Genomic DNA, 27,999 nt, shown 5'->3' on the forward strand with positions numbered 1-27,999 from the left:
CACATCAAAAATATACCTTCTCGCTAGCTATTAATAAATACTATCGAACTACAACTGATTTGGAACTAACATATATCTCTATATGTAGTATAGTTTTACCCGTAGAGCTGTGCGCGAGTCCGCCATTGTAGTGAATACGTTACTTATTTTTCTCTATCATCCTGTTGTGGGGCAGACTGGCTCATACATGCACATGCTGCCGTGCCAGCAACTTGAGGGTTCCTGGTTCGATCCCCGGCTTCTGCCATACTAGTCACGTGCGTTGTGTCCTTGAGCAAGACACTTCACCCTTTTAGTAGATCATTTACTAATATTATTATAATTGAAAATTGTATGTAAAATTCTATAACATGCATGCAAGGAACTCAGAAAACGTTTCCCATTTGGCAACTCTATCCTGTACTGTTTACAATCAGTCACGTCAAAAATATATCTTCTCCCTCGCTACTAAAACATACTCTAGAACAGTGGTTCTTAACCTTGTTGGAGGTACCGAACCCCACCAGTTTCATATGCGCATTCACCCAACCCTTCTTTAGTGAAAAATACAATGTTGTTGTTTTTTTCAAATTCAAGACAAAGTTATATGTTTTTGGTAACACTTTAGTATGGAGAACATATTATAAGTAACAAAGACTTAATTTAGAGTTTTTTGGACACTAGGGGAACATATTCCAAGTAACAAAGACTTAATTTAGAGTTATTTGGTTAGGGTTAGGGTTAGAGGGTTTGGGCCAGGGTTAGAGGGTTAGGGTTATAATAAGGCCATGCCGAATAAGGCATTAATAAGTACTTAATAATGACTAGTTAAGAGCCAATATGTTACTAATTTGCATGTTAATAAGCAACTAATTAATGGTGAATATGTTCCCCATACTAAAGTGTTACCATGTTTTTTTTACTGGTGCACAAAATGAACCGTGCATGAACATCACCTTGTTCAAAGAACAAAACCAACACAGTGCATAAACTCACAACAAATTACACACCTGCAAATCAGTGTGACTTCTGCTGTTGCCGTATCCATAATACGCCGATAAGGAAAAGTTTTTATTTACACGATGAGTCGGGTGTGTCTTGACCTCCGCCGAACCCCTGAGCCCGACTCACCGAACCCCTAGGGTTCGATCGAACCCAGGTTAAGAACCACTGCTCTAGAACTACAACTTGTTCAGAACTAACAGTGTTCAGATTGTAATCTTCCAAATATAAATAGAAGCAAAGTAGACAGCTGTCAACTTTGTGGCTCAGAGAGCGAACACAGGCGAAAACAAGTAAGCTAGCTAGATGATGCTAACTATGCTAGCTAGCAAGCTTGTTTCGATGCACCTGATCGTCCCCACTGTCCTGCCAATCAGTGTGCCGAGCAGACAAGAGGAACAGCAAGTACTTACAGCTGAGGCGAGCGTTGAACAAATTTTTGTTACTGAAACAATTGCAAACATTGCAATGTGTGCTGTCAAATCAATGCACCGCCAAAATGTTCTGCCATTGCTTAAAATTACCAAGGTACTGTAACTATCACATGTCATTTTGAATGTGCCATTACATATGTACTTACAGCATGTATGGAAAGTGTTGATGGAGATTTTTGGATGTTTTTAAAAGGGCTTTATAGGCAAACTAGCTCGAATCCTAATCGTTAGCTACCTCTTGCGAGCGTTTATTTACAATTTAGAATGCACAAAAAAGAAAAATACATTTGTTCTTGTCTCACATGGGGATTGTGAATGCTGTGCAAATTCCAAAAAAGTGTGATGCCTCATTAAAATGCCCCATGTTGCCCTGATGATATTATTATTGTCTTGTATTGTACCATAGTATTATTTCCTACAAACCCATAAGTTAGATAGTTTTTACAATAATATTGTCATTCAAGGTTGTTCTATGTTCTTTAGCATAGGAAGACAACTTTTTAAATCATGTAGTCATGTTAAACCTTACACTTGTCTGAGCAGTAGACTTGTGTGTGACAGAATGAGTGCCTGATAAAACAGGAAACACAAATGTTGACGATGCAGCTATGTCTACACTAAGCCAGATAACCCCTTAAACGAATAATTATTTAGCCTAAGCCCCGTTTCAGCCACACTAAACTAGCGTTTAAGGTCCCCCTCCTTGGATATTTTTTTACACGGGTAAGTGCGCCGTGTATTTCTTGAATCTCCGGCTCTTAGCTTTGTACGGACTCATTGATCGTTTACAAACTGAGTTCAGAGAGGAAGTGACACCAGAAAGACCGCGCCCCACACAGGAAGTGACGTCAGAAAGAACGCGCCACAGCCAGCTTCATAATAAAGAGGTTTCGTAACTTGGAGCTAAACACTGGAATTATGTAGGCGAGTCATTCAGACATGCTCGTGTTTCTCCTTCCGTCTGTACAGACGCTTGTGGAAATCACACATGAATACCTTAAGAGAAAGCGATTGCAGCTATTTCGGATACAACACTTCTCAGACGGCAAGATAACTTTTGAAGGTCGAGGTCAGCTGTGATTCTACTTACCGAAAATATTCGTCCATTTGTCAAAAGAAACTCAACGAGAATGCGGGCTACCGTGGATGTGACAAAAAGGTGGCAAAGTGTGCTTTGTATTACCTGGCTGTCGAGGGAAGACTACGGAAAACGGCGAATGATTTTGGACTGGCAAAGCAGACTGTATCAGTTATTGTCTGCCATGAATGTCGCGGACTCAACGTCTAGGTCCAGAGTATATAAAGTCACCAAAAACAAATGGACAATGACGGTTAAGTCAAAGGAGTGAGGACTGTCGTAACCAGATATCGAGATCCCAAGATTGATTGTTGTAAAATGTTCTTTGTCACATTGTGTACTTTCACGTGTTTATTAAAGATTGTATTACCGGTAATTTATGACAGCTCAGGTGAGATTCACTACAATAGGGCCCCACAGCACACTGGATTCCAGTTAATTGAAATACCACAACACTGGATATTGTTCAGATAAGTTAAATTTAAGAACTTGCACATAAAGCAACACTGGAGGTGACTATGACGTCCGCATTTTGCACGCATGCGTATTAGGTCGCGTTGCGCCGGCGGACGGAGAAGGTCTTAAACGGTGGCATTGTTGTGTGTGGACACGGATAAGGTTAGGTGGGATTTACCTTGGATAACCTTATCCAGCTTAGTGTAAATGGGGCCTAATAGCTCATCTTTGCAACTCCGCTACATTTTGGCCTCAAGCAATACACATTTTTTGTTATTCCTTACATCTTAGTGACTTAGTGGCTGCTTATTTAGACTTAGACAAACTTTATTGATCCACAAGGGAAATTGTTCCACACAGTAGCTCAGTAACAAAGAATGGAAAGTGTAAGGATGGAAAGGATAATGCAGGTACAAAGTAGACTAAAAATGTAGTAGCAATATAAAATATAACATATATGTAATATTTACATATTATACATGCAGTATATAATATATACTGATGTATTATATTTGTATATAATATATACAATATATAACAAATCCCAATTACCATGTACAAATACTACAGTATATGTAACAGCTGCAGCAAAAAAAAAAAGGGCAGCATATATTAAAGAGTAGACCCAGCAGAAAAAATACATTATAAACAAAGAGAGGTAGCTAACATAGAATGTTACGAAATGCAACATACAAATGGACATGCAATCAGCTGTTAGCCTTCCACTTTTGTGTAACCGGAAGTAGTGATGACGGTCAAACAATCAATCATGTAACAAAAGTTCACAATTAGCATTTAGGAAGTCGATTCGTGTAGTGTTGTGGTAAAAAATTCACTGAAGTTATCGCTTCAGAGATGTTTTGGTCAGTATTTCCAATTGCATGGATACAATTCCAAGGCATAGAGGCAGTTATCTCACATTTGTGCTGCAAATGTGTGTCGTTCCTGTAAAAGAATACATATCATTTATATTCTTTGTCGCCAATTTGGGGGGATGGCCCTGCTCCAACCTACGCATTGCTAGGAAAGTTAAACACGCACTTCAATACAACCGTGAACAGTAACACGGTAATACAGAACCTGCCACTACACAACGCTGCTGTAGGACAACATTTAGATGTTGTTGTTGTCGGTAGCAAGTCTGTATTTCACCTTTGAATTCGCAACCGCGTCGCCATCTTGCAAAGCAGATTCTCAGGGTACATTAGATCACTTGTATAGCATAGCGCAACGCGTGTATTTTGTTGGATTAGCACTCACCTCATATTTAGAGATACTACGGAATAGAGATGGGTATCTCTAAGCAGAAATGTGAGCAATGGTTTGGTGGAAATCCGCGGGTAACAAGCTGTGGACGACTGGGTTGACTAAAGGCTGCGCCGCATTTGTCAGTCCATGTCCTTAAAGGTAAACTGTCCTCCTTTAGTTAAATCCACAATTTTGGTATAACTTAACATACACGCACCAATAAATAGTTTTTAATAATATATTGTGATACATTATTTAATAAAACATTTTTTTTGTAAGAAACTGAATAATATCTATTAGTGGATACTTATGTACCTGCAAGGACAGTTATGTGTGCTCGGTAAATCTTCCCCTCAAACACGGTATTGTTTTTAAATTGTGTTTGTCCTAACATCAATATAGAAGTATAATATAATGTATATTTTCACTTCATTACACAGTTATTTTCCTAATTATTAAAATCGTAGATCCCTAAGAATCATCCTCATTTTTCTTACAATGTTTACATCACTGTATTATCTCAGAAAATTTGGTGGGCAAATTTCTTAATAGCAATAATTTTTGACAAAAAAGGTTCTGCATAAATTGAACTGTTCCATAAGTAGTTTGCGCATAACTACGTTTGTTTTATATGCGGAACTATTTGTATGGTTACTTGTCTTCACACGGTTTCCTTATGAGTCCGGTGAAAAATAATGAGCGAGTGGCTGATTCTCGCTGCCATTGTCGCATATGTGGTTTGCTTGAAATGTATTTATTATCGATATCGGTGGTCTTTAAAAGAGCCGTTCGAACATGTTATGAATGTTGTACAGTCCCGGGAAAGAAACGGAGGTGACATTAAAGCTCTAATTGTAACTGCACACCCAGATGACGAATGCATGTTTTTTGGACCAACGATCATACGACTTGTCGAGTTTAAAGTCAACGTCCACTTGATGTGTTTATCTCAAGGTAAATATGAATGTGTGTCTCTTTTATGGAACAACCGATTACTAAGTGAATATTGTCGTATGCTGGTGTTTGAGATTGTGCTCGTTAACAATAGCTCGCTTGAGTTCGACCTAATACAACCACCACGTTTAGAATGAGAGCCTTGTTTGTTTATTGGGAAGTACAATTGTCATCGTTCATATAAAAAATGTGTTGTACGTTGAACTGTTCAGTTTCGTTGTTTAAAGTTTGATTAATGCTCCTTTTAAAGTGTCTAACCAGTTGTCGTCACAAATACGTCTGATTGTCTAATTGTGTTAATCGAGTAGATTAATAAATGTATTCTTGTGTATTCTATTCAGACAAGTTCGAGGTATAAATTATAATACATGTAGTTTGACATGTTTTGACTGTCATATGCTGTCTTCCTTGGGCTGTCAAGGTAAAATATAAATTATTTAAAAAAAAACAGTCTGAATAGAATAAACTCAACAAACAAATAATTACATCGTTTAGACCCCTGACAGGAAAAAAGTGGAGGTGGAAACAAGTTAACATACCACTAAGTAGCTTTAATTCCTAAACAGTAAATGCCATATTTTTGTGAAACATATTAATGTTGATTAATTTGTTGATTGACTTATTTTATACCCACTGTGGTGCTGTAAACTCTATAGGCTAAATATATATTTTTAAAAGTCATGGTCAAATACTTCAGAACATTACTAACAACAACATTGACAGTACAGTAGTACCTCAATTTACAAGTTTAATTGGTTCTGTGACAGAGCTCTTAACTCAAAACACTTTTATCTCAAATCAACGTCTCCCATTGAAATAAGTGTAATTTAATCTATATATACCCATTCATCTCCTTCCGCTTATCCGAGGTCGAATCGCGGGTGCCAAAGCCTAAGCAGAGAAGCCCAGACTTCCCTCTCTCCAGCCACTTCATCCAGCTCTTCCCGGGGGATCCCAAGGTGTACCCAGGCCAGCTGGGAGACATAGTCTCTCCAACATGTCCTGGGTCTTTTCCGTGGCCTTCTACTGGTTGGACGTGCGCTAAACACCTTCCAAGGGAGGCGCTTGGGGGCATTCTCTTTGTCTGGCTCCTCTCGATGTGGAGGAGCAGTGGCTTTACTTTGAGCTCCCCCCGAATGACAGAGCTTCTCACCCTATCTAAGGGAGAGCTCCGCCACTCGACAGACGAAACTCATTTCAGCCGTTTGTTCTCGTGATCTTGTATATAAGTGAGGATAGGGACGTAGATCGAGTGGAAAATTGAGAGCCATATATAATATGTGTATATTTATACATGTATATAAAATTTGTATATTTATATGTGTATATATATATATATAATATATATATATATATATATATATATAATGTGTATATTTATATATATAATATGTGTGTATGTGTGTGTGTGTAAATATATATATATATATATATATATATATATATATATATATATATATATATATATATATATATATATATATATATATGCACACACAGTTGCAAGAAAAAGTATGTGAACCCTTTGGGATTACTTGGATAGACAAACACAGTCTGCTTAAACTAATACCGCACTAAAAATTATAGGTGTTCTTCTTTTTATTGAACACAACATGTAAACATTCACAGTGCAGGGTGGGGAAAAGTATGTGAACCCTTAGGCTAATGACTTCTCCAACAACTGATTGGAGTCAGGACTCAGACAACATTGAGTCTTATCAATGTGACGAGATCATATGTGTTGGTTAAAACTGCCCTGCCCTATAAAAACACACACCTGTGATAAGTGTGCTGTTCTCAAGAAACATTGCCTGATGTGAACCATGCCTCGCACAAAAGAGTTCACAGAAGATCTACAATCAAGAATTGTTAACTTGCATAAAGCTGGAAAGGGTTACAAAAGTATCTCTAAAAGCCTTGATGTCCATGTATCTACAGTAAGACAGACTGTCTAAAAATGGAGAAAGTTCAGCTCTGGGGCTAATCTCCCTAGGTGTGGTCGACCTGTAAAAATGACTGAGAGCACAGCACAGAATGCTCAGTGAGGTAAAGAGGAATCCTAGAGTGTCAGCTAAAGACTTACATAAATCTCTGGCACATGCTGACATTATTGTTGACAAATCTACAATAGGTAAAACATTGAACAAGAATGGAGTTCATGGGAGGACACCAAGGAGGAAGCCACTGCTGTCCAAAAAAAACATTGCTGCGTGTTTGAAGTTTGCAAAAGAGCACCTGGATGTTCCACAGCACTACTGGCAAATAATTCTGTGGACAGGTGAAATTAGTTGTTTTGGAAGGAACACACAACGCTATGTGTCGAGGAAAAAAGGCTCAGCACACCAACATCAAAACCTCATCCTAACTGTGAAATATGGTGGAGGTGGCATCATGGTTTGGGGCTGCTTTGCTGCCTCAGGACCTGGACGGATTGCTTTCATTGATGGAAAAAGTAATTCCCAAGTTTAACGTGACATTTTGCAAGAAAACTTAGAAGGAAAACATAGAAGTAAATCAACAACATTTTTGTTGATTTATTGTAAAGTAAATCTGTATAGCAGATATAAGCATATATATATACCGGTAAATGAACAATATGATTTGCCTGAGGGGCTGGACAGATTGAAAAAAAAAAAAGCTTCTTTTTTTTAACCTGGGAAGTCCTGCAAGCCAGATTGTGGACGCTGGGGGGCTGGATCTGGATCGTAGGCCATAGTAATTATTCACAGAAGCTTTTAATTGTATTCAGTTTTAATATTCCAATGTGCCTGCAGGCTTATGTGTCCACCTATTTGTTTACAGGAGACTACTACCATCAAGGTGCTCAACGTAAACAAGAACTTTACGACAGCTGTGCTAAACTGGGCATACCATCCTCCAGAATCACCATCATAAACCACAAGTAAGCAGCTTTCCCACTGTCATTATAGAAATAAATCTACTTTTTGAACGCACTAATTTGTATAAAAGTAAACTGTTGTGAGTTGAATTTCATTCAGTATAATTTATCGAAAATTGTGCCAAAATTGCATATTAAATATTCCTTCCATCACTCTCATTCAACATAAGTGCATGCTTGATATTGTGAAAAACATGTTTTTATGTTTCTGGTGAGCTGCAGCTTCCATTGCCAATGTTTTTCAAAGAACCTTTAGGCTGCCTAAATATGACTATAGATTTATTTGCGAACGTCTGTGCAAGTGTAGATGAACTTCGATCTCCGAACTGTCTGCACTTGGAGTATAGCCCATTTTCCTCTTGTGTGTTCTGGTGTTTGAAGACACATCTAATCAGCACTGCGAAATACAACCCTGCTCACTTTTGACTACTCTCAATCTCTCATTGCTTTCCTACTTCTCGTCAACCCCCTACCCCCTCCAGCACTGTCTACTTGCCAACTGTGGGCTATATTTTGGCAAATCTCCGAGTACTGCTAATGTAGGTCATTCCACAATGTTTGTCTTTGTGTGTTTGTGTGCATGTGAGAGTATCTCTGCCTGTAAGAATGTATTTAAATGCATGTAGTCAAATGTTGGTATAATATATTCGTTTCCGACAAGTAACAGTAAAGAAGTAACAGTAAAGAACATCATGGTGTTAGATTTGCACAATTCACCATGTCCAAACAAGAGTAGGAAGAAGCTGATCTTATTTAATCCTACCCCCTCTCCGTGGCTATTATTGATAATTAATTTACACAAAATGTTTCACATGTTGACACTTACAAAATGTTGTTTGCTTACTTTTTTGTCAATACAATTTTTATCATGCAATGTGCAAAAAGAAAGAAGGTATTACAATGTATTTAAATTAAATTGCAATAAGGAAATGGGAGTTAGATCAGTGACACTATTAACTTATGCATAGTTAAGGCAAAGGAAGAAATAAAGATGTTAAAAATAAGCATAAAACAAGAAAAGTAGTTTATAAAAGATAAGTAATACAATGGTAATATATTTTAATTTCATGTTGTAAAAAAATTAGTGCCGTCAAATCTCTTTTTTTTTAAAGCAGATTAATCTAACTTTTGAATTTGGGTTAATCATGATTAATCACAAGTTATAACTCACTTGTATGCTTTTAGTTTAATTAAAAAATACCCTTATATTTGGAAACAAATGCAATTTTTGAAATGTCATACAAGAAGGTTTTCTTAAATATAAGTAATTTATTTGTTCAAAACTTGGTAGCAGTTTTATTTGATGTACCGTTAGGGTTTATTTTGAAGTGAAATTTGCCAGCAAGCACACGAGTCGGAGTTTGCCACTCTATTTTTATTCAACAACACAAAGTTAGGCAGTGAGCACATATGAAGGAAACATCTTGTGAGACATCCATCCATTCATTTTCTACTGCTTGTCCCTTTCGGGGTTGCAGGGGGTGCTAGAGCCTATCCCAGTTTCACTCGGGCGGAAGGCGGGGTACACCCTGGACAAGTCGCCATCTCATCGCAGTCTGTCAATATTAATATATGTGACATTGATTGATTCATGTATTTAAAGAAGTCAAGCTTTATTTAACTTTCACATCAAGTCGACTCCTGTGAGGTTTGGAAGTACAGTACTGGTATACTGTATTTAGTGGCGACATCTCTCTCATAACTGTAGCTTGGAGCTGTAAGAAGATAAAATGTCAGACGACAGGTGTCCTGTTTTAAAAAAAAAAAAAGGATTTCCCCATGATTGCTGTTGAATAGGACAGCTGTGTTGACAGAATCTGGGGCCCCGGTGCATTTTGGGGCCATTGTAATCAAGCTCGATGGGAACACGCTCTGTTGCCTCTCCACTCGGGCTGACTTGACCTTACCTTGGTCTGCTCCCGGCCATTGATTAAAACTGCTCGCTGCACAAATCTAACTGTCATCGCTCACAAATCTAACTGTGTCATCGCTCATCAGACTAAACCAAGATTTTGTTGTGTGACTTTAAAATTAAGAGCTTTAGTCACTGACTTCTGGCAACAAATAATTATCCAATTAAGTGACCAGATCCAAATGAGAGGCATGATTTATAATCTAGAATAACTTTGACAAACCGAGACGCGATGCAGCAGCAGCAGCAGAACCAAGACATCGGCTGGCTTAATGCTGCAGCACAAGCTAGTTAAAGTACCTCTCTAGTATCACTGCGCTGCTAAAAAATAGTTTTTCTGCGTAAGCGCTTAAAATAACAATATCGCTAATATTTGGTTAATGTTCAGGTCACAATATGTAAATAAAGTATTGTTTACGAGTTTTGGATGGTTATTTAGAGGGTTTTGTGGGCAGAATAGAGAGCCCCCATTGACTCAATTGTTAGCGGACTATTTATTAACAATGTAGAATGCATAAAAAAAGAAAAACATATGTGTTTATGTCTAACATAGAGATTGTGATTGATAGCCAGCACTCTTTCTAATTTTTGAATATTTCCAGTATGACTGATGCGCTGATTTAATCAGCTTGCTGAAGCGTTACCGTCGTGACGTCATCCGACCTCGAATGTACTGAAATTGCCCAAGACATTTGGAGCGAAATATTTAAAACAGTCGTTTGAAACTGTGGCATTTTGTGATGTTTAGACGGAATTTTCGCATACTTTCCAGGATGGAAATACAATTGGATATGGTTTAATGCAGTGGTCCCAACCTTTTTGTAACTGCGGACCAGTCAACGCTTGAAAATTTGTCCCACGGACCGGGGGGGTGGGGGGTTTGGTATTTTTTTTATTTTTTTGTCATAAAAAAATACAATCATGTGTGCTTACGGACTGTATCCCTGCAGACTGTATTGATCTATATTGATATATAATGTAGGAACCAGAAATATTAATAACCGAAAGAAGCAACCTTTTTGTGCGAATGAGTGTGAATGAGTTTTTTGGGTTAGTGCACTAATTGTAAGTGTATCTTGTGTTTTTTATGTTGATTTATTAAAAACAAATTTTTTACCAATCGATCCACGGACCGGTACCGGGCCGTGGTTGGGTACCACTGGTTTAATGGATACAATAAAACACAATCAAGCATATAAAGTTATCATGTTTTTCCATTCTATTGGTACTTTAAATGTAGAAAAATTAAAATCATAATATGACCCATTTTAAGCTAGCGCAAGTCTGTCCGTGAGTTTACCAAAGTGCGGCTATCAATCATGTTTTTTCAATAAATTTTTATTTACAAAAGAGCTTGTAGTACTATTGGTAAATCGTGATAATTAATGCATGTTGATCACACATTTTAGCTGTGTCCCGCAAATTATTGTGGAGGGGGGATGAGTGCTATAATGATGTTCTCAACTTGAGGACTTCAGGCTGTAAAAAAAAGAGAGCGAGCCTCTCAAATTGCAACTGCTGTCCTGTTTGTACATTGATGATGATGTTCATTACACAAGCAGATGAGATGTGTTGTCGGTGTATGGATTGTTCTTGTTAGCTTTATATTCGTAGTTTAGTCGCTGTTTCAAGTGGCCATCTCGACTTTGTTTAGTTCAGGGCAGGGCGGTCGAGTGTTTCCGGGATGAATGAGCGTCCCAAAGATATTATTTTCCCTGACAAATGTTCCTTCTTTTCACAGTGACAGCATTTCAGTCACATTTATGTCAATTTCAGTGATATTCTGCGGTCAACAGCGCATTCCGTTTTATTGGCCAGTTCTGCCTGCGGGTATACGTGAACGCAAAAATTATCCCTTACTTTGTTTTGTCGAGTGTAGTTATTATTGATTATTCATACTAGCACTGGTTCAAATAAAAAGTAGCAACCAGGGTGGGACCCACACTTCTAATAGACATGATGTTTTTTCACTCATTCTCTACTCATCCCCTCTGGAATTTGCATGCACGTTGCATGGCCAATAAATAATTTTTTGGTTTTTTCTCGATTATTATATTTTCCTGATCTTAATAATCCATAATCAAAATTTGATTCATTGTCCAGCCATACTAGATCCATCCATCCATCCATTTTCTACCGCTTGTCCCATTCAGGGTCGCGGGGGGTGCTGGAGCCTATCTCAGCTGCATTCGTACTAGATATTAACATTAAATTAGCAAGTAGATTAATAGTTTTAACAAAATTATACAACCGGAAATAACGCAAATTAGTAGCCTTTGTAACACGTTTTGAAATGGTTCTACTATCATTTACATACCAAATCTCCCATACTTCTACTGTAGGTCAGTGATTCTCAAACTGTGGTACTGGTGGTACATGGGCTCAATCTAGTGGTACAAGAAAGAATCAAATAAATATTGTAAGTTAATGTAATTCGTTATTTAAGTGCAGTGTTGTATTTTTCTATATTCAAACAGTGTCACTGTTCAAATTGTGTGTAATGTAACAGTGGCCAAAAATATCAAAACTTGTTAAATAGGCGCTGCCTTGTTATTAAAGAATACTTAGGCCTACTACGCTGCTGTATTTTAATGTTGGCCATATGGTGGCACTTGGAGAGCCAAGTTTTTTTCCGAGTTGGTACTTGGTGAAAAAAGTTTGAGAATCACTGCTGTAGAACAATATATATGCTAAAGAAAACATCAAACATATTGGCTTTGTGTTATTAATAAAAAATCTAATGTGATATTTTATAATAATATATCTCATTAATAATGAATTTTATTTTTAGATTATGTCCGGTGCCAATTAAAAAAAACTAATTGCCGGTCAAAAATGGCCCGGAGCCTCGGTTAGGATAGCCGTGACTTACAGTTTAGTCTGTGTTTGCACTTTCACAGGCCCATGGTCCATGTGACCAGACTAAACAATCCCTATCTGACAGACATACACACACAGAATCCCCTTACTGGGCTGGAGTTCAACCACTGCTCACAAAAGCCTGCAAGCAATTAGACATCCACATGCACGGCTACATGTGTTGGATGTACAGGTTATTTTAGGACGTTGTACCGTGTTGCCATGGTGAATCCGATACTTGCTTGAGAAAAGGTCTTTAAGTCTTCTTTTTTTGTTCATTCCCAGCATCCTTCTCACTCTGAAGCAAAATCTCAAAGCAAATCTACATAAATCTAATACTGAAAATATAAGGCACAAAAACAAAACAAAGAAAACATGTAAGGGCCAGTTTTCCCAGAACTTGAAGGAGGTGTATCCCAGTCCAGGAAAGAAACTATAAAATGTTCAGCCAAATTCATTTAACAGGGGAAAACACAGAAACACATTTTTTTGACATTGTCATTGGCAAAGATGTGCCGGTTGGCCAATATGTAAGCAACAAACCCAAAATTAAAATGATTTGTTAATATGCTTTGTTTTGAATGGACTAAATGCATTTAATTCCGTTGCAGTCCACAGTAGTGGATTCCCATCAACTATCGGGGAATTGCGGCCCTTCCCCCTTATTGACATTGCAACCCCTGCAAACCACCTTTTCCACCATAGCCTGACCCCTCACTGGAAGCCAAGAGATTTGTGACCTAATCCATCACTTCCCTCTGCTAGCTAAACTGTCCTGACTCATTGTTGGCCACAAAAGGAAGGGTAATGGCAGAGGACAGAGGACATGGCCCTGTAGCTACCCCCACTTCTTCATGCAAATACATACACTATAATATCTCGATGTGCATGCATGTGCTGTCGTTTAAGCCTCCTTTGTCCCAATACAAAATAACTCAGTGAGTGTCGTTTGTTATGTCAACATAACTCAGATTTTGGTGAACCGGCTATGAAATGCACTGTTGATTATTGTTTCAGGAGATAACAATTACTAGTACAGTGGTACCCCAACTTAAGAATGTTTTGAGATAAGAACTGTCTCTCGACTAATTGTTATAAATTAAGTTGGTTTGGAAAATGTCACAGTTAACCCCGTAAGATCCTTCTCAAAATATCTGGTCCTACTCGCTAGAAGGAGAAGCGGATGATATTCATTGAATTGAAGAAAATCATCAAAAACATGACCGAGCTTATCACTGCTAGTCCGCTCCATACTGAAGCAGAATGAGTCTTAACACCAACCAAAGACGTTAAACTATTATCTAAACGGCAGACATTTATCCATGAAAATATGAAAAATCTGCTGATAGTATGTTTGACGGAGAAGCAGCTAGAAAGAGATACCGTTGAAGTCCACTCTATTATTACTTCAAAAAATCTGCACTTGTTAGTAGTACAATTTATTGTATTGTTTTTATACAGTATTATCTAAAAGTTTGTTTTTCATTTGACAAAGTGTCTTCTGTGTTAAAATTATGCTATTTAGGGGCACCAAGCACCCATAAACTTGAATTCATTTCAATGGGAGACGCTGATTAGAGAAACAAGTGTTCTGAGTTAAGCGCTCCGTAACATAACAAATGAAGCTTGTGAGTTAAGGTACTACTGTATGTTAAGTGCATACAATATATGGGGATATTCAATGTGCCTTCTGAAATCCACAGGCACTGCGTGGCAATGCATTAACAAAGACGCTTCATATTTCCTTGCATCCATTCCAAATTGTAGACTACACACTGTATAGGCGTCTTTAAATGGTGTAATTTGGTCGAGTAAAACCAGAGTTATGATCAATAATATTCACTGTGTTTTCATGGTCACTTTTCATTGTGCAAGAAAGCACGCGCTTTGTAAGCAAACGTAAATCAGGCGATAAAACATGACACCAACTTCCTTAGAAAAAGCTTGTGTTCAATCAATCAAAGAGGCTGTTTGGCTGCAAAAGGGGACAAAGGACAAAGTAAGCCAACACTTCCATCAAGTGTCCAACAACACACCTTTGCGATTCCTACACAAGGCTGACACTTCAATGATGTTATATTTATTTTAATGGCACACATTATTTGTTGTGTAAACAGTTAGTAAATTATAACTGTCTGATCCTACTGTTTCTGTAAAATCTGTGCATTTGTTTTTTATGTATACCTTTTATATTTGCATTCGTTATAGCAAGGGTTCATTACACACAATTTTACAGTACCGGTATAAGAACAATCTTACATTTTCCCTATTCAGATTTTACTGTATGCCAGGGATATTCAACTAGTTTGTCATGGGGGCCACATTTGCAGATAGCTAAGGACTGGGGGGGCCGGAATTTGAAATGTGTATATTTCCTAGAACCAGTGTCCTTTAGTAGACATTTGATTTTGGGGTGTGTTATATAGTCAGTTACAAGAGTGCTCTGTAATTCTGCAAAAAAGCTTGTCAAAAATTATCTCAATGACAGCACTCTAGTGTTTTTAGGAAGCAGCTGTTTTTTAACTAAACTCATGGGCCACCAGTTGAATAGCTCAGATGATGAAAAAGAGAGCGCCTAAAATGGAACCTTGAGAAACACTACTAGTATAACTACAAAAGAAGTTGAACAAACCACTACTGCATCTGAAGTAAACAAACTACAGCAACACCTGTGTTACATAAATCACATTATGAAAATTGTAACTGCCAAAAAAAAGAGAGGACTTAAAGGGGTGCCTTGAGGAATTCCTTGGTTATGTAAATCACAAGTTTGGACCCCAGTGGTTTATGCAAGGTTAAAATGTCAGTGCAAATATTTGCCAATGTGCTTACAATGGCCCAAGTTCCAGGAGCATGCTAGTGTTTTTAGGAATTTGCCACAAAAATGTTTGTCTCCCAAGTTTTGAACTGAACTTGGGGGCTGGTTTGTTGTCATTCCTGGGCTGCATTTGGCCCCCAGACCGCCAGTTGAATAGCCCTGCTGTAGCTAGTTTGTTAATAATAATAAAAATGACAGTACAATCACTCGTGAGGTTGTACTGAGGGAAAAAAGGCAACCAACTAAGGCAAAGTAAATAGTTTTTTGTTGAAAACATAAAGGAATGAAACCGTTAAACTTTCCAGCAGTTAAGAACAGTTATAACTAGAAAAGCCACATCAGCATCTTAAATTGACACAGAACAGCTCCCAGAACGATGTGTTGATTCCTATTTTTTTAGACAGTTTTTTATCAATGAATTATGTTTTTAGCTTTTTAACTGCCATCTTTGATCAGGATGCAACCCATTTTTTTGTCTTTTCATATGTTTCTCTGTATCCTTTCTGTGCGGTTACAATCCAGACATGATGTACCGCATGCAGTAAAACGTTGCTGCAACCGAGTGATACCAGAGTGCACTTCTTTGCCTTCCAGGAAACTTCCAGACGATCCCAAAGTCGAATGGAGCATCTCCTTGGCTGCCTCTATAATTGCGAAACACTTGGAAGCTCACTCTGTCAACATGGTATGCACACTTCTGGTCTCCTTTTCTCTCTGACTTTTCTGTGTGATAACACATACTTTCTGTTCAGCCAAATAAATCTATATGTTATTTTCTTAAGCCTATGTTTTGGCTGTGTGTGTGTCACCCTTGCCATGCAGCATCTTACTTTGCACTTGTGGTTTCTATAAAAATCCTGCAAGCCACCTATTATTTCTGCTCAAGCATGACTGTACTTAGAGCCTCCCTGAGGTTTTAGAGGGGGCGTTTTTAGATTTAATTTGTGTGTTTACAGAAAGATTCATATCAACCCTGGTGCAGTTCCGTGCCATTGGCTAATGGGAATGTAAAATGAAAATCAAGTAGTTGTTTACAAAAAGAGGTACCAATAGTGAGTGCAGCGATACAAAATAAATACACAAAAGCAGTATTATCGATGAATGGACAGTAGTTTATTTACACTATCCTGCTAATGAGGGTCTTTTTAATTATCAGATAGGACAGATAAACACACCATCTCCTCCAAACACAATCCATCGATTGACTTCCAAGTTGTTCTCATTTCCAATGATCTCAAATTTCTCCATATAAAATTATGTCAAGCCTACTTAACTCAAATGTCATTCAAGTGTAAAGAAGTTAAACTCTGTATAAACACAAGTTAATACACATATAATTTATGTAAATTAAAATGATGATGCTTGCCTGAGAGTGGACAGTGAAGTGCAGCAAAGTCATACTGGCACCTAGTGACTGGAATTAGTAAGTATTACATGTCTCCTGTCAGCGGCCAGCATTAGAAGAATAGTTACAGACGGGTTATATTCATGCTATTCTAATGTATGTAATTAATATTTAATCATTTGTATTGTCCATATTTTACTGAGCAGCAAGACTCTTTACTATGTCAGAGTGAGTTTCATTTCAGGTTTAATGGTTTAATTGGTTCTATTATAACGCTTCTGCTTTTTTCCATGACTTTTCGTCACAGTTAATACTGATGCAGCTGTTCTTCTGCTATGTTTTTTCGTTTGGCTATCGATTCATATTTTCCAGATGTATTTATTTTTACTTCCAATTCCAACCACTTTTAGGGCACTTAACATTTTTGGTAGACAGAGGTCTCAAACCCAATTTAGATGGGGCAGCTGTAGGAAGAGTCGGGTTGAGCCTATATTGCGATATATATCGCAGCCACATGCGATAATTATATAAATCGCAATATATTATTTGTTATATGAATTATAATAGAAATGGGTTACAAAGGCTCCATTTGTTTACATTTAAGAGTTCTACTTCCCGGTTAGCGGTTCGCATAAAGTGTAGCATGTTTACTATTTTTGTATAAGAAACATAGTTTATTTACTGCCATTGAAGCGAGGATTACTGACCTAGCCGCTAGCTAGAATGCAAAATTGCTTTGTTCACCTTTGTTCGATTGTCACTGTCAAATTTGCGGGACACAGCTAGAATATGTCATCAACATCCATTATCACGATATAACGATTGTATTAAAAGCTCTATCGTTGGTAGATTTATACTGTATATACTGCACACAAAGTATTTACTTCACAAGTATGTTGTAATCATGTGACAAAATGTTTTAACTACTTCTACACAGCTGTAGTGACCCTGAGCTATGGTAGACCAAAGGTAATTTTATATCTTAAATTGAAAATAAAAAATGTATATTTTGACTTGGGTTATCAAATTATCGTGTTAATTGTGATTAATTTAATACAGTCATATTTAGCAAAATGTTTTTTTAATGGCGTAATCCAATTATTTATCTCAATTCTTACGGTCTCTGTATGTCTGCAAGTAGTTTGGCCCTCTTCTTGTACCTGACTGAGAGCAACAACAGATACTGTCATTGCACAATTGGTACCGAAAGACACAATCGTTCTACGCATGCGTGAAGACTGTCATTTCCGTCAACTTTTTTACGGCAGTTATTTTCGTGCACGCCGTCACTGTTATCATGGTTTTCTTTATTGTAATCTTTATTTGAGTAACAATATCATATAAAAAGATTACATACAAAACAAACGTTGCTTAAGAACAGGGTATTTATTTTTGAAACCGTACAGAAACCTGAACGATGTGCTCAGCAGCATTAAATGGCAAAGAAATCAGTCTTTTTCCTACTACTTTATTTTCATCTAATACATCGATTCAAAAATACTGATTATTTATAAGTCTTATTTTTGTTAGGCCGCAGATATAGATTCAAGTTACAGTAAGTGATTTGTTAAAAATAAAAAAAATCAACATTTTACAAAAGAAATTCAAAGTATATCAAACCAACCTTTAACGATGAGTCAGTGGTGCCCCCGTGTATTATTCATTGCACTGACAGAAGAGTAAAAGTGGTTGAAACTGTGGCAATAATACTCCCTGATTTTTTTAAATCTACCCCTAGTTTATGTTTATATTCGTGTTCCCTTTTACTCATAAGTAAGGTATTTTTTTATAGGAAACATTAATTATACATTCAAATATCAAAGAAAATTATGTCGCAAGGCTCCATCGTAAAAATATGCAAGTCCAGGAAGTGACGTAGTCTTCGCGCCTGCGTGGACCGATCGTGACTTCTGGTATCAATGGAGTAGTGACAAATACCATGGCGGCACAAATATAATATGTAGCCACTGCGAAAAGGAGATCTCACTCTGCCACGAGAATAATGTTAGCAGCTTTTAATAGTGACGCTGTGTGAAGTAAAGTGAATTATATTTATATAGCCAGGGTGTACACCGCCTTCCGCCCGATTGTAGCTGAGATAGGCTCCAGCGCCCCCGTGACCTCGAAGGGAATAAGCGGTAGAAAATGGATGGATGTATGGATAGCGCTTTTCTCTTGTGACTCAAAGCGCCTTACATAGTGGAACCCATTATCTACATCTTTAAGTTACATTTAAACCATGTAGTGTGTGAATGTGAGTGTGAATGTTGTCTGTCTATCAGTGTTGGCCCTGCGATGAGGTGGAGACTTGTCCAGGGTGTACCCCGCCTTCCGCCCGATTGTAGCTGAGATAGGCTTCAGCGCCCCCCGCGACCCCGAAGGGAATAAGCGGTAGAAAATGGATGGATGGATGGGTGGCACTGAGAGCAGGTCCCCAAGGACACAACAGCAGTGACTTGGATTGCGGAAGCGGGGATCAAACCTGGAACCCTCAAGTTGTTGGCACGGCCGCTCCACAATTCGAGCCACGCCATCCCCCCTATGATGAAGTATATCTAACAAATAGCGTAAAATATTCATACTAATTAAAGAGTTTCAGACCCGTGCGGTAAGATGTAGTTTTGGTGTACATGTAGATTACAAACAACCCTGAATGATTACGCTTTTTTCCCAGCCCTCTTAACAAATATTGTGGAATTTCGTCTACATTTACATGGCTGTTTGAAGTGCTAAAGCATAGTTACATCGGAATATGCTTTGTAGAAAGGTTTTTAGGCGACCCCATTTGTTTTTTGCTCTCAAGGTCTGTTTTTTATTAGAAACGTGTTCTTGGAAAAAGTATATCAAGTATCAGTTGATGGCTGCCAAGTACCTCAACTAATTTTGAAAAATAATTCTCTCACTAAACACCCCAATCTGGCTTTTCACCCGCAGTCTTTTGTTCTGTCAGGTGCTGACCTTCGATGGAAGAGGAGTGAGTGGCCATGCCAACCACATATCCATCTATAAAGCTGTCAGGTAGACTGAAATTTCACAGCTTTAATTAATCCACATTGACAAAAAGTTAGTTACCGGTACATAAAAATCTTTCCAAAAATGTGAGCAGGGTCCAGCTACGGCCTGGACGTTTCCATCATGACATAAGAACGTCTAATGTGAAGTGAATTACATTTATATAGCGTTTTTTCTCAAGTGACCCAAAGCGCTTTACATTGTGAAACCCAATATCTAAGTTACATTTGGGCATTTCTGGATAGCGTTTCATTAACCAATCATGTATAGTTTTGCGAAGCTGACAGGATATGATATACTGTGATTTCTCCTTCCGTATTGGTAATTTTACGTCGTTACGGGGGGAAATGATGAGAGATAATTTCAGTAAGCAGGCTATTGTTTCTTTTTCTTTTGTCTTTTATAACTATGGCCTTTCCCCTCTTCCTAGTCCTAAACTTAACCAACTCCTTAGACTAATGTTCTTTAGATGGCTTACTTAGTTATTTCTACGTTTGTTCTACGCAACCTGTACCGACTGAAGATCTGATATTGAAACTCTGAGCGGATGTTGGGGAAGGGGCTTTCCATTCTGTGAAAACAAGAAACCCACCATCACAAGCTCGCCCATTTGTGGCCGCAATTGGATGACACTGAAAAATGTCACCAACAACGACACACACGCACAGGGACGCAGGACCAAATTCTAGGCCCCCATCCACAAGACTCCTTAAGTGCCCCCCATCCCACCCTAAACCCGACGTCATCGCTCCATACACCCACACTCGGTATGTTTACGTGCACTAAAACCACATTTTTTGCATGGATTTGATTGAAACTAGCTTTTTAAAACACTTAATTAGGTTTTTTAATTTTTAAAGATGGGATGAACACTTCTAGAATACAGTAATACCTGAATTTACGGGCTTAATAGTTCTGTGATGGAGCCCCTAACTCAAAACACTTGTATCTCAAACCAATGTCTCCCATTGGAGAGAAAAAAATGTAATCAATTTAATTGCTGCTTTTTTACCACAACTTTATAACTTTTAAAAAGACAAACAATCTTTGAATTAAGAAATATTGTATAAAACAATACAATAGAATGTAGTACTAACGACGACAACAGTAGTTTTATGAAGTAATTTTATAATAATGTGCAGCACTATTACGGTATCTCCATCAGCGTTAATTCAGTCACTTCTTCTCAGCACTATCCTTCAGACCCAATTTCTTATATAAGCTAATGCTCGCGAGTATGACCAGATGTTTTTGTCGGATCTTACGTGATTCACTGTGACATTTGCTACACCAATTAATGGTGAAGATGCTTGTAACTTAAATGTTTGCTTGCAACTTAAAGCACAACAATTAGCCAAGAGACAGCTCTTATCTCATAACACTCTTAGGTTGAGGTACCACTGTCTATCTAGATAAACCATCCAGCCATCCATTTTCTACCGCTTGTCCCTCTCTAGGTCACGGGAGTGGCTGAAAACATAACGCAGTTGCATTCGGACGGAAGACAGGCAACTAAATAATTTGGTTTTAGTTAAAAAAAAAGAAGTATAATGATATGAGTACAATACAACATGAATTTAAGTAATCAATATATATATACTTAATTATAATTACAAATCTGACAAGTTTGCCTTTTCTCAAATTACCATTATAGGATTATTATCAGTGGATAAAACAAATCATAATAATAAATCAATGTTATTATTAAGATTATATTATTAGTGCATCTTCTGGGAGTTCAGTCTTTCCATATTTTTTAAAAACTAGTAACGCCTCTGTTTCTATCTTTAATGAAGGGTCTTTGAAAGCACCACAGTTATGGGCAATGAGATGCAAAAGTGACACATGTACATAACGTTCTACTATTCTGCCACAAATGTATTTAGTATATTTTTACACTTTGTCTATCACCTCATCTTTATTCCAAAATGCTGGTGCTGTGTGTGATCAAAGTGGTGAAGCCTTACCAAACAAGCTGCATTAGCCTGCTGCTGTTTTCTTGGCAAAGATCACCTTGTTATCTTCCAACCAGATAGGTCTCGTGACATTCTTGCTTGCTGATCTTTACCTTAACTGTGCCACAGCCTCACATTGATAAAATGTGAAATCTTAAAATAACATTCCTGTATGAAACTAAAAGTTGTAACACTGCACAGCTTATTTTCAAGGCATTGATTGAATTTGTGTTGTCGTTTGTGTCCGTGTTGCCAACAGCAGCCCCATGTTGTTGATCATGATGATTTTTATAAAATGTTTCTCTTTTTTTCCTCCTACAGGCACCTTGTTTACACTGACCAAGTACCCAATGGTATGATTTTTTTATTTTACATGGATGATTTGCTGACCACTCCAAAAAAACACTAGTTGTACTGATATAATATTAAAGTAATACATACACAATCACTTTTCCCAGTTCAGTCTTACAGTTGATACGTTTTTCGTTAATGTATGGCGCCCTCTTGTGCACACTAATCACCATCTACTGCAATGATGCCACGTTCTTTTCCAGTTTAAATCACGTTTTGTAATAATGTTTAATACTGACAACATGCTTGAAAGTATTGATTTTGTTTGTATTCCTTTAACTATTCTTAGTTTCTTATCGTAAGAAAACATACCAAATATCTTAGCAGTAAGGTCAACAATGTCTATTGTCTGTGTGCACAGAAACCATCTAAGCAGGCATGACCGGTTACTGACGTGCATGCATGACGTACCTATTGACAGGGTAAACAAACACCCAAGTGAGTCATCTGTAATTAACAGGAGTATCATCAATTAAGCTCACAAGGGTTGTACAGTACATAAATGACACGTGCCCTGTCTCGTTGGCCACGCATGTGCCTGGAGGCCTGCCAGTCAATTAGTCCCAATCTGACTGTTAAGCTTATTTACTGGCTGTATAGCAAGTCTGTGTTATCTGAACACACAGAAAAGGCCTTAAGTGGCCTGCAAAGTGCTTTTCACCCGGCAAAAAAAGATTAAATAGCTGAAATTTAAGGTAGAGCTGGGCGATGACAAAAAAATGATCACGAATATTTTTTTTATATCATCCTATCTCGATTAGTGCCACAATTTTTCTTTTGTCCTGTGCAGGATTATAGCAAGTACAGTTGCATCCCTACTGTTTACTACTGCGGTATCTTATAACAAACATTTCCACCATCTTTGATCGAGGTAATATATAACCGCTGACTAGAGGTACAACAGTACAAGTAACCCACCCTACGGTTTATTATTTTCTCTCCCTATTAAAAAGACAGGTGAACAGACTATAAATAATTGTTGAGACATGTAGATAGGTAGGATTGATTTAGCTCTGCTTTATCATCCTTCTCAGAGGGCGATTTGAGCAAAAGTAATACTCTTAATATAAAGTGTTTAGTACGTTTAAACCAAAAAACAATTACCATAATGTAAGCAAATTTCACTTTTGTTTTTGAATCATTTTATTTGGGGTTTCATTCACATACAAGAGCATTTGAGACACCCACAATGTTTTCTCAGAAAAACATAGGCAATTGTTTTGTGTTTACACAATGCACATTTGTAAACAAGCAATTTTCACTTTTTAATTTTGCTTAGATCGCCTCCTGTTTCATGTCCCCAAAAAAGACTGAATATGTTTGTAGAACCGTATACAACCGGCAAGTCATTTAATTGGAATAGTAAAATATTTGTGGATCAAGTGGTTAGAAAAATGCTATATTAGACAGTTGAATCAGTTTTTGACATTGAAGTCTTCCCTGCACTATCCTCCATTCCTGGAACCAGAGTATGCAGTTATAAATGGCTTACAATATTCATAATCATGTGCAGCTGTAGTGAACATTAACTACAAACTCGGTCTCTTCCTGTTGCCCCAGACTGTTGTTTTCTCTCCTTGGTGACTGTTGGCCTGCTCCGGAAGTATGTTTCTTTCTTGGAACTTCCTTTCAGCTGGCTGCTGCCCTCCTCCCTCTGCTGTATGAATGGCTCGGATGGCTATAGCCAATGCAAAGTAGGACGAATCAACACCACTCCGAGTTTGATTGCTATTGGCTGTCTTTATGATTTATTTTAATCTTTAAGCTATCACTTTTTTTAACAGGCTGCCATGCTTTGTCATCGCACTCAACTCGTCTGGTTTCGTTATCTGTACGTCACCTTCTCAAGATACATGTACATCAACACATTCCAAATGATTCCACAAGCACCAAAGTGTCACAAAATGTATTAGAAGTTGCTCTAATGTATCCATTTTTCTTTACACCTTGTTAATAAGTCATAAATCTGATAAACCTTTTTTAGGTCAACTTTGTAATAAAATGTACAAATGCACTCAGGTTTGCCACATGAACAACTTCATGACTATCAGTCATTAAACTGTCATTGCACTGTTTGACCTTTGATTAGTACTGAATAAAAACATCTGAATTTGAGACAACACTGGAATTATTTAGTATTTCTCAGTTCTTTTGGTTTGGACATGTCTCTGATGGTTTTGTGCACTTCCATGCTTTCTTCCCATTTGTCTCCTGTAAATGTTTCTACTGTGATGCTTTGCACAGTACCTGGATCAAGACAATGTGGCGCAATACCTGGGAAGAAGATGGTAGCAAAAACAAATATGTAATAATTTGAACAAAACTACCGGCTACTATATTAGCAAACCTGCAACAATGACTTTTTATTATTGAATTATGTTTTTTCCATCTAGATCTGTTGTCTAACCACATTATAAAGGGGTGTCCAAACTTTCAGAAAAAATGAGGTACAGTATGTGGGGTGAGGTCCACTTTAATATATTTTGTGCATCAAAGGTGAACTTCACTTTTTGGGGAAATTTTCCCAATCATTTACAATCCCTGTATCTTTCGCTTTTCTGTGCATTTTAAATCGTAAAAATCTGCGAGCAAGAGGTGGCTAACAATGAATGGGGAATGGGATTCATCTTTACCACCTATAAACCTCTCAAAAAAACCTCCATCAACATTTAATATACATGCTGTAGTTATATATGTAATGTAGAAGCAGGCACATTCTTAATATCATGTAATACTTACAGTATTTCGGTCATTTTAAGCATTACCGGAACTTCTTACCTGGACACATTTATTTCACAGAGTACATTGCATCGTTCACTATTTCCTTAAACAACAACTACTAATTATGGCAGACTTCATGAGAGCCAACGATGACAGCTTTGTGACAAATATTGATCCAGAACATTATATTTTAGAGCCTGATTCAGAGGATATACAGTGGATGAGCGACAAGTTCTAGGATTTGAGTGCTAAGCAGATCCAGCTATAGTAAAACACATTAGGCCTGGTCTACTAAGATAAAAATACCACATGCTAAACAACGTGTGAAAGCTATAAATGTGCGTGTACTATTAGTGAGCGTGTTGCGTGGAATCTACTAAGACTGTGTGTACAATTGATAACTGGTGCAGACCGCCATATTTAAATAACGTTCTTTACTGCCCATCCATGTTATCATGCTCATACCTGTGGCGTTTTGTAGCAGACATGTACCGTTTTTTCTGGGTATTTTGATGCCGTCTTCCATCTACAATAGAATCCACTTTTTGCGCGTTGAAGGTGCCCTAATGAAAGATGCTGGCCACTAACTGCGAACATCCCCTGGAATGTTCCAGGCGCAGGAAAATGCATATTGCAATAGAGATGTTGATAATGTTAATATCTTCTATATGAACAAACCAACTTCATTAAAAAAGAATGCCAGCAGATACCAAAACGTATCAATTGAATGTGTTTATTAATTAGCCCCATTAGTCATTTACAGCTATAAATTATAAAATGATATTGCTGAATAGACAATATCTTTAATATTTGTATTTTAGACATGTACCTGCGATGAGGTGGCGACTTGTCCAGGGTGTACCCCGCCTACCACCCGAGTGCAGCTGGGATAGGCCGGTACATGTACATGCCATTTCTAATACAAAGTAGCATATAGTTCGAACTTAATCTGTCAGACATGCAATCGAGGCGCTAAAATTACAACAACATGGCGGCGAGAAGACGATGTCGAAGTGGAACCACGTTAATTAGACCCGCCCACAAAACGGCGCATGCTGAAGAGACGGTCAGACAGCGCCTTGAAAACGATCTGTAAAACAAAATCTATGCAAAATTTTGACCAAAGAACCACCATCACATGTTATAAAGGCCACGAGGAAGTGTTTTATATGTAGAAAAAAAAAATCGTAACCCTTTTAAGAGATGCAATCCCCTACACACACTTTTCTCCACAAAACTGAAAAAGTGGCTTTAGGAAAATCAGAAGTGCGAGCATTAGAACTGGATGTAGTATGGACAAATGGGGCCAATTATTTTCAATGTGTTTTTATTTTTTTACTTGTCTTAATACCTTTGTATGTGTTTTTCACTTTTCGCAACTTTAAAAAAAAAGTCTAACCAGGGAAAAGGATTGCAAATTAGCCTGTGGCTATATGTCTTATGTACTTTGACATCGGTTACCTGTGAGTAGCAATGTTTAATTGTACTGTACCTGTCAAATAAACGGATAAATAAAAATAAAAACATGTTTAGTAGATCAGTTTGTCAAGCGCTATCAAGTTTCCACGTGTTTTAGTACACGCAAACCTTTAGTAAATCAGGCCCTAAATATAACGTTGACGGTTTTTGGATGTTTTAGAGGACTTCATAGGCAAAATAGATTACTTAAAATTACCTGCATTGTTAGCCGCCTCTTGCTAGCACTTTTTTTTTGCAATTTAGAATGCACAGAAAGAGAAAGATGTGCGTTGTCTCACATAAAGATTGTGGATAAAAATTCCCCAAAAACATTGCAGTTCCCCTTTAAGATGCTAATACAAATCCGATGTAGGTCAATGCATGCCAAGTTAACTTACCAAAACATCCAGATTGTGGCTTAGTGTTACAGTTGTCAAAGCAAATTATATCTTATTTATAATGTATTTATTTTATTGTAGGAACAATAAAAAAGCAAGCTGCGGGCTGAAAATTGGGAAACTCTTGGCAAGCTCTTTGGACACCCCTGCTCTGCACAGTAAATCATTTTGGAAAAACAATAAATAGACACGGCATGTGAAGAGCGTGTGAGTCATGTGGCGTGTCAGCAGCTTTTGCTCGTACCGTATCCATCAGGGTTGGAGCGTGGCGTGTAGAAACTCTGAACCCCGCAGTTTCTACAGAAGGTGTGCTTCGCATTGTGAGTGTTAAATGTATATGTGGTCAGATGATCCAAACCCTAGAGGGGGAAGGGGAGATATGCTGAAAACATTATGCTTATAAATGAAAAAATTGGATGCTGTGTTTCCTACCTGCAAAAGTGTAAAGTTGTCTTTGGGGACAATGAAATGATGATTTTGTTTCTTTGTACAAATACTGCAGCTGAAGATAGGAAAAACAAGAATAATTTAAAAACATATTTGGATAATACTTTTTTTTCCCAATTAACAAATGCTACTGATAAACCTAATTCTGTACTGAATGTCCATACTTGCAATGGAACACATGGAGGTCTGGAGAGCTCCACACTTCAAACCTCACAGCTCCACAATGGCAGCCACCGGTATGTTTCACAAGATCCATTCTGTAGGAGAAAACAAGAAAAGATGACTATTTCCTACTTAATTGCTCTGGTATTTTTCTTACATCTACAGTGTTTACAAAATAAACATGATTTTATTTACCTAACCTCAGAAAAACAGGTCTGAGGGAGTATGTTGCGAAACGTGTCGTGGGCTCAGACGTCCCACCAGGAACGCCTCAAAGTTCGTCACAGTAAATACTATTTACATAAGTAAGATGTCCTCATTCACGGCAACTGATCACGGAAATGTAAAAGCCTCCAACGTCTTTGTTGTCCACAGCCTTAAAAAACTATTTTCATATGAAAATTCATTAACTTTTTACAACACAAAGCTAGCAACAGGCCTTTTCCTGGAACATTGAAGAGGCACTGATTATTTCCAGGCAAGGGTCAGGGCAAAGTACAACAGACCCGCA

General features: G+C 37.7%; 2 protein-coding genes and 1 long non-coding RNA gene across 11 annotated transcripts in view; 1 reads left to right on the forward strand and 2 right to left on the reverse strand.

Annotated features, from left to right (window-relative positions):
* Positions 1-4,343, reverse strand: part of ncor1 (nuclear receptor corepressor 1) — a 124,351-nt gene extending 120,008 nt beyond the window's left edge. For all 9 annotated transcript variants that reach the window (XM_061961961.2, XM_061961966.2, XM_061961963.2 and 6 more), the window contains exon 1: positions 4,210-4,343. The gene's annotated coding sequence lies outside the window, so the exon portion shown is untranslated. The remainder of the gene's footprint in view (positions 1-4,209) is intronic.
* A 533-nt stretch (positions 4,344-4,876) lies between these two features.
* On the forward strand, positions 4,877-24,316 carry pigl (phosphatidylinositol glycan anchor biosynthesis, class L). The gene is made up of 7 exons (XM_061961967.2): positions 4,877-5,151; positions 7,954-8,053; positions 16,234-16,324; positions 19,935-20,002; positions 22,273-22,304; positions 23,863-23,996; positions 24,087-24,316. Exons 1-7 carry the CDS (start codon positions 4,893-4,895, stop codon positions 24,213-24,215), a joined length of 813 nt encoding a protein of 270 aa, XP_061817951.2. The 5' UTR covers positions 4,877-4,892; the 3' UTR covers positions 24,216-24,316.
* Positions 23,839-27,968, reverse strand: LOC133607396 (uncharacterized). Its single transcript, XR_009815410.1, has 5 exons — positions 27,684-27,968; positions 27,491-27,583; positions 27,312-27,375; positions 27,124-27,238; positions 23,839-23,980 (listed from the first exon to the last, which is right to left on the reverse strand). It is a non-coding gene; the product is annotated as an uncharacterized lncRNA (long non-coding RNA).
* Between the last annotated feature and the right edge of the window lie 31 nt (positions 27,969-27,999).

This window comes from Nerophis lumbriciformis, linkage group LG09 (genome assembly GCF_033978685.3).
Source record: "Nerophis lumbriciformis linkage group LG09, RoL_Nlum_v2.1, whole genome shotgun sequence".
Classification (NCBI taxonomy): Eukaryota; Metazoa; Chordata; class Actinopteri; order Syngnathiformes; family Syngnathidae; genus Nerophis; species Nerophis lumbriciformis.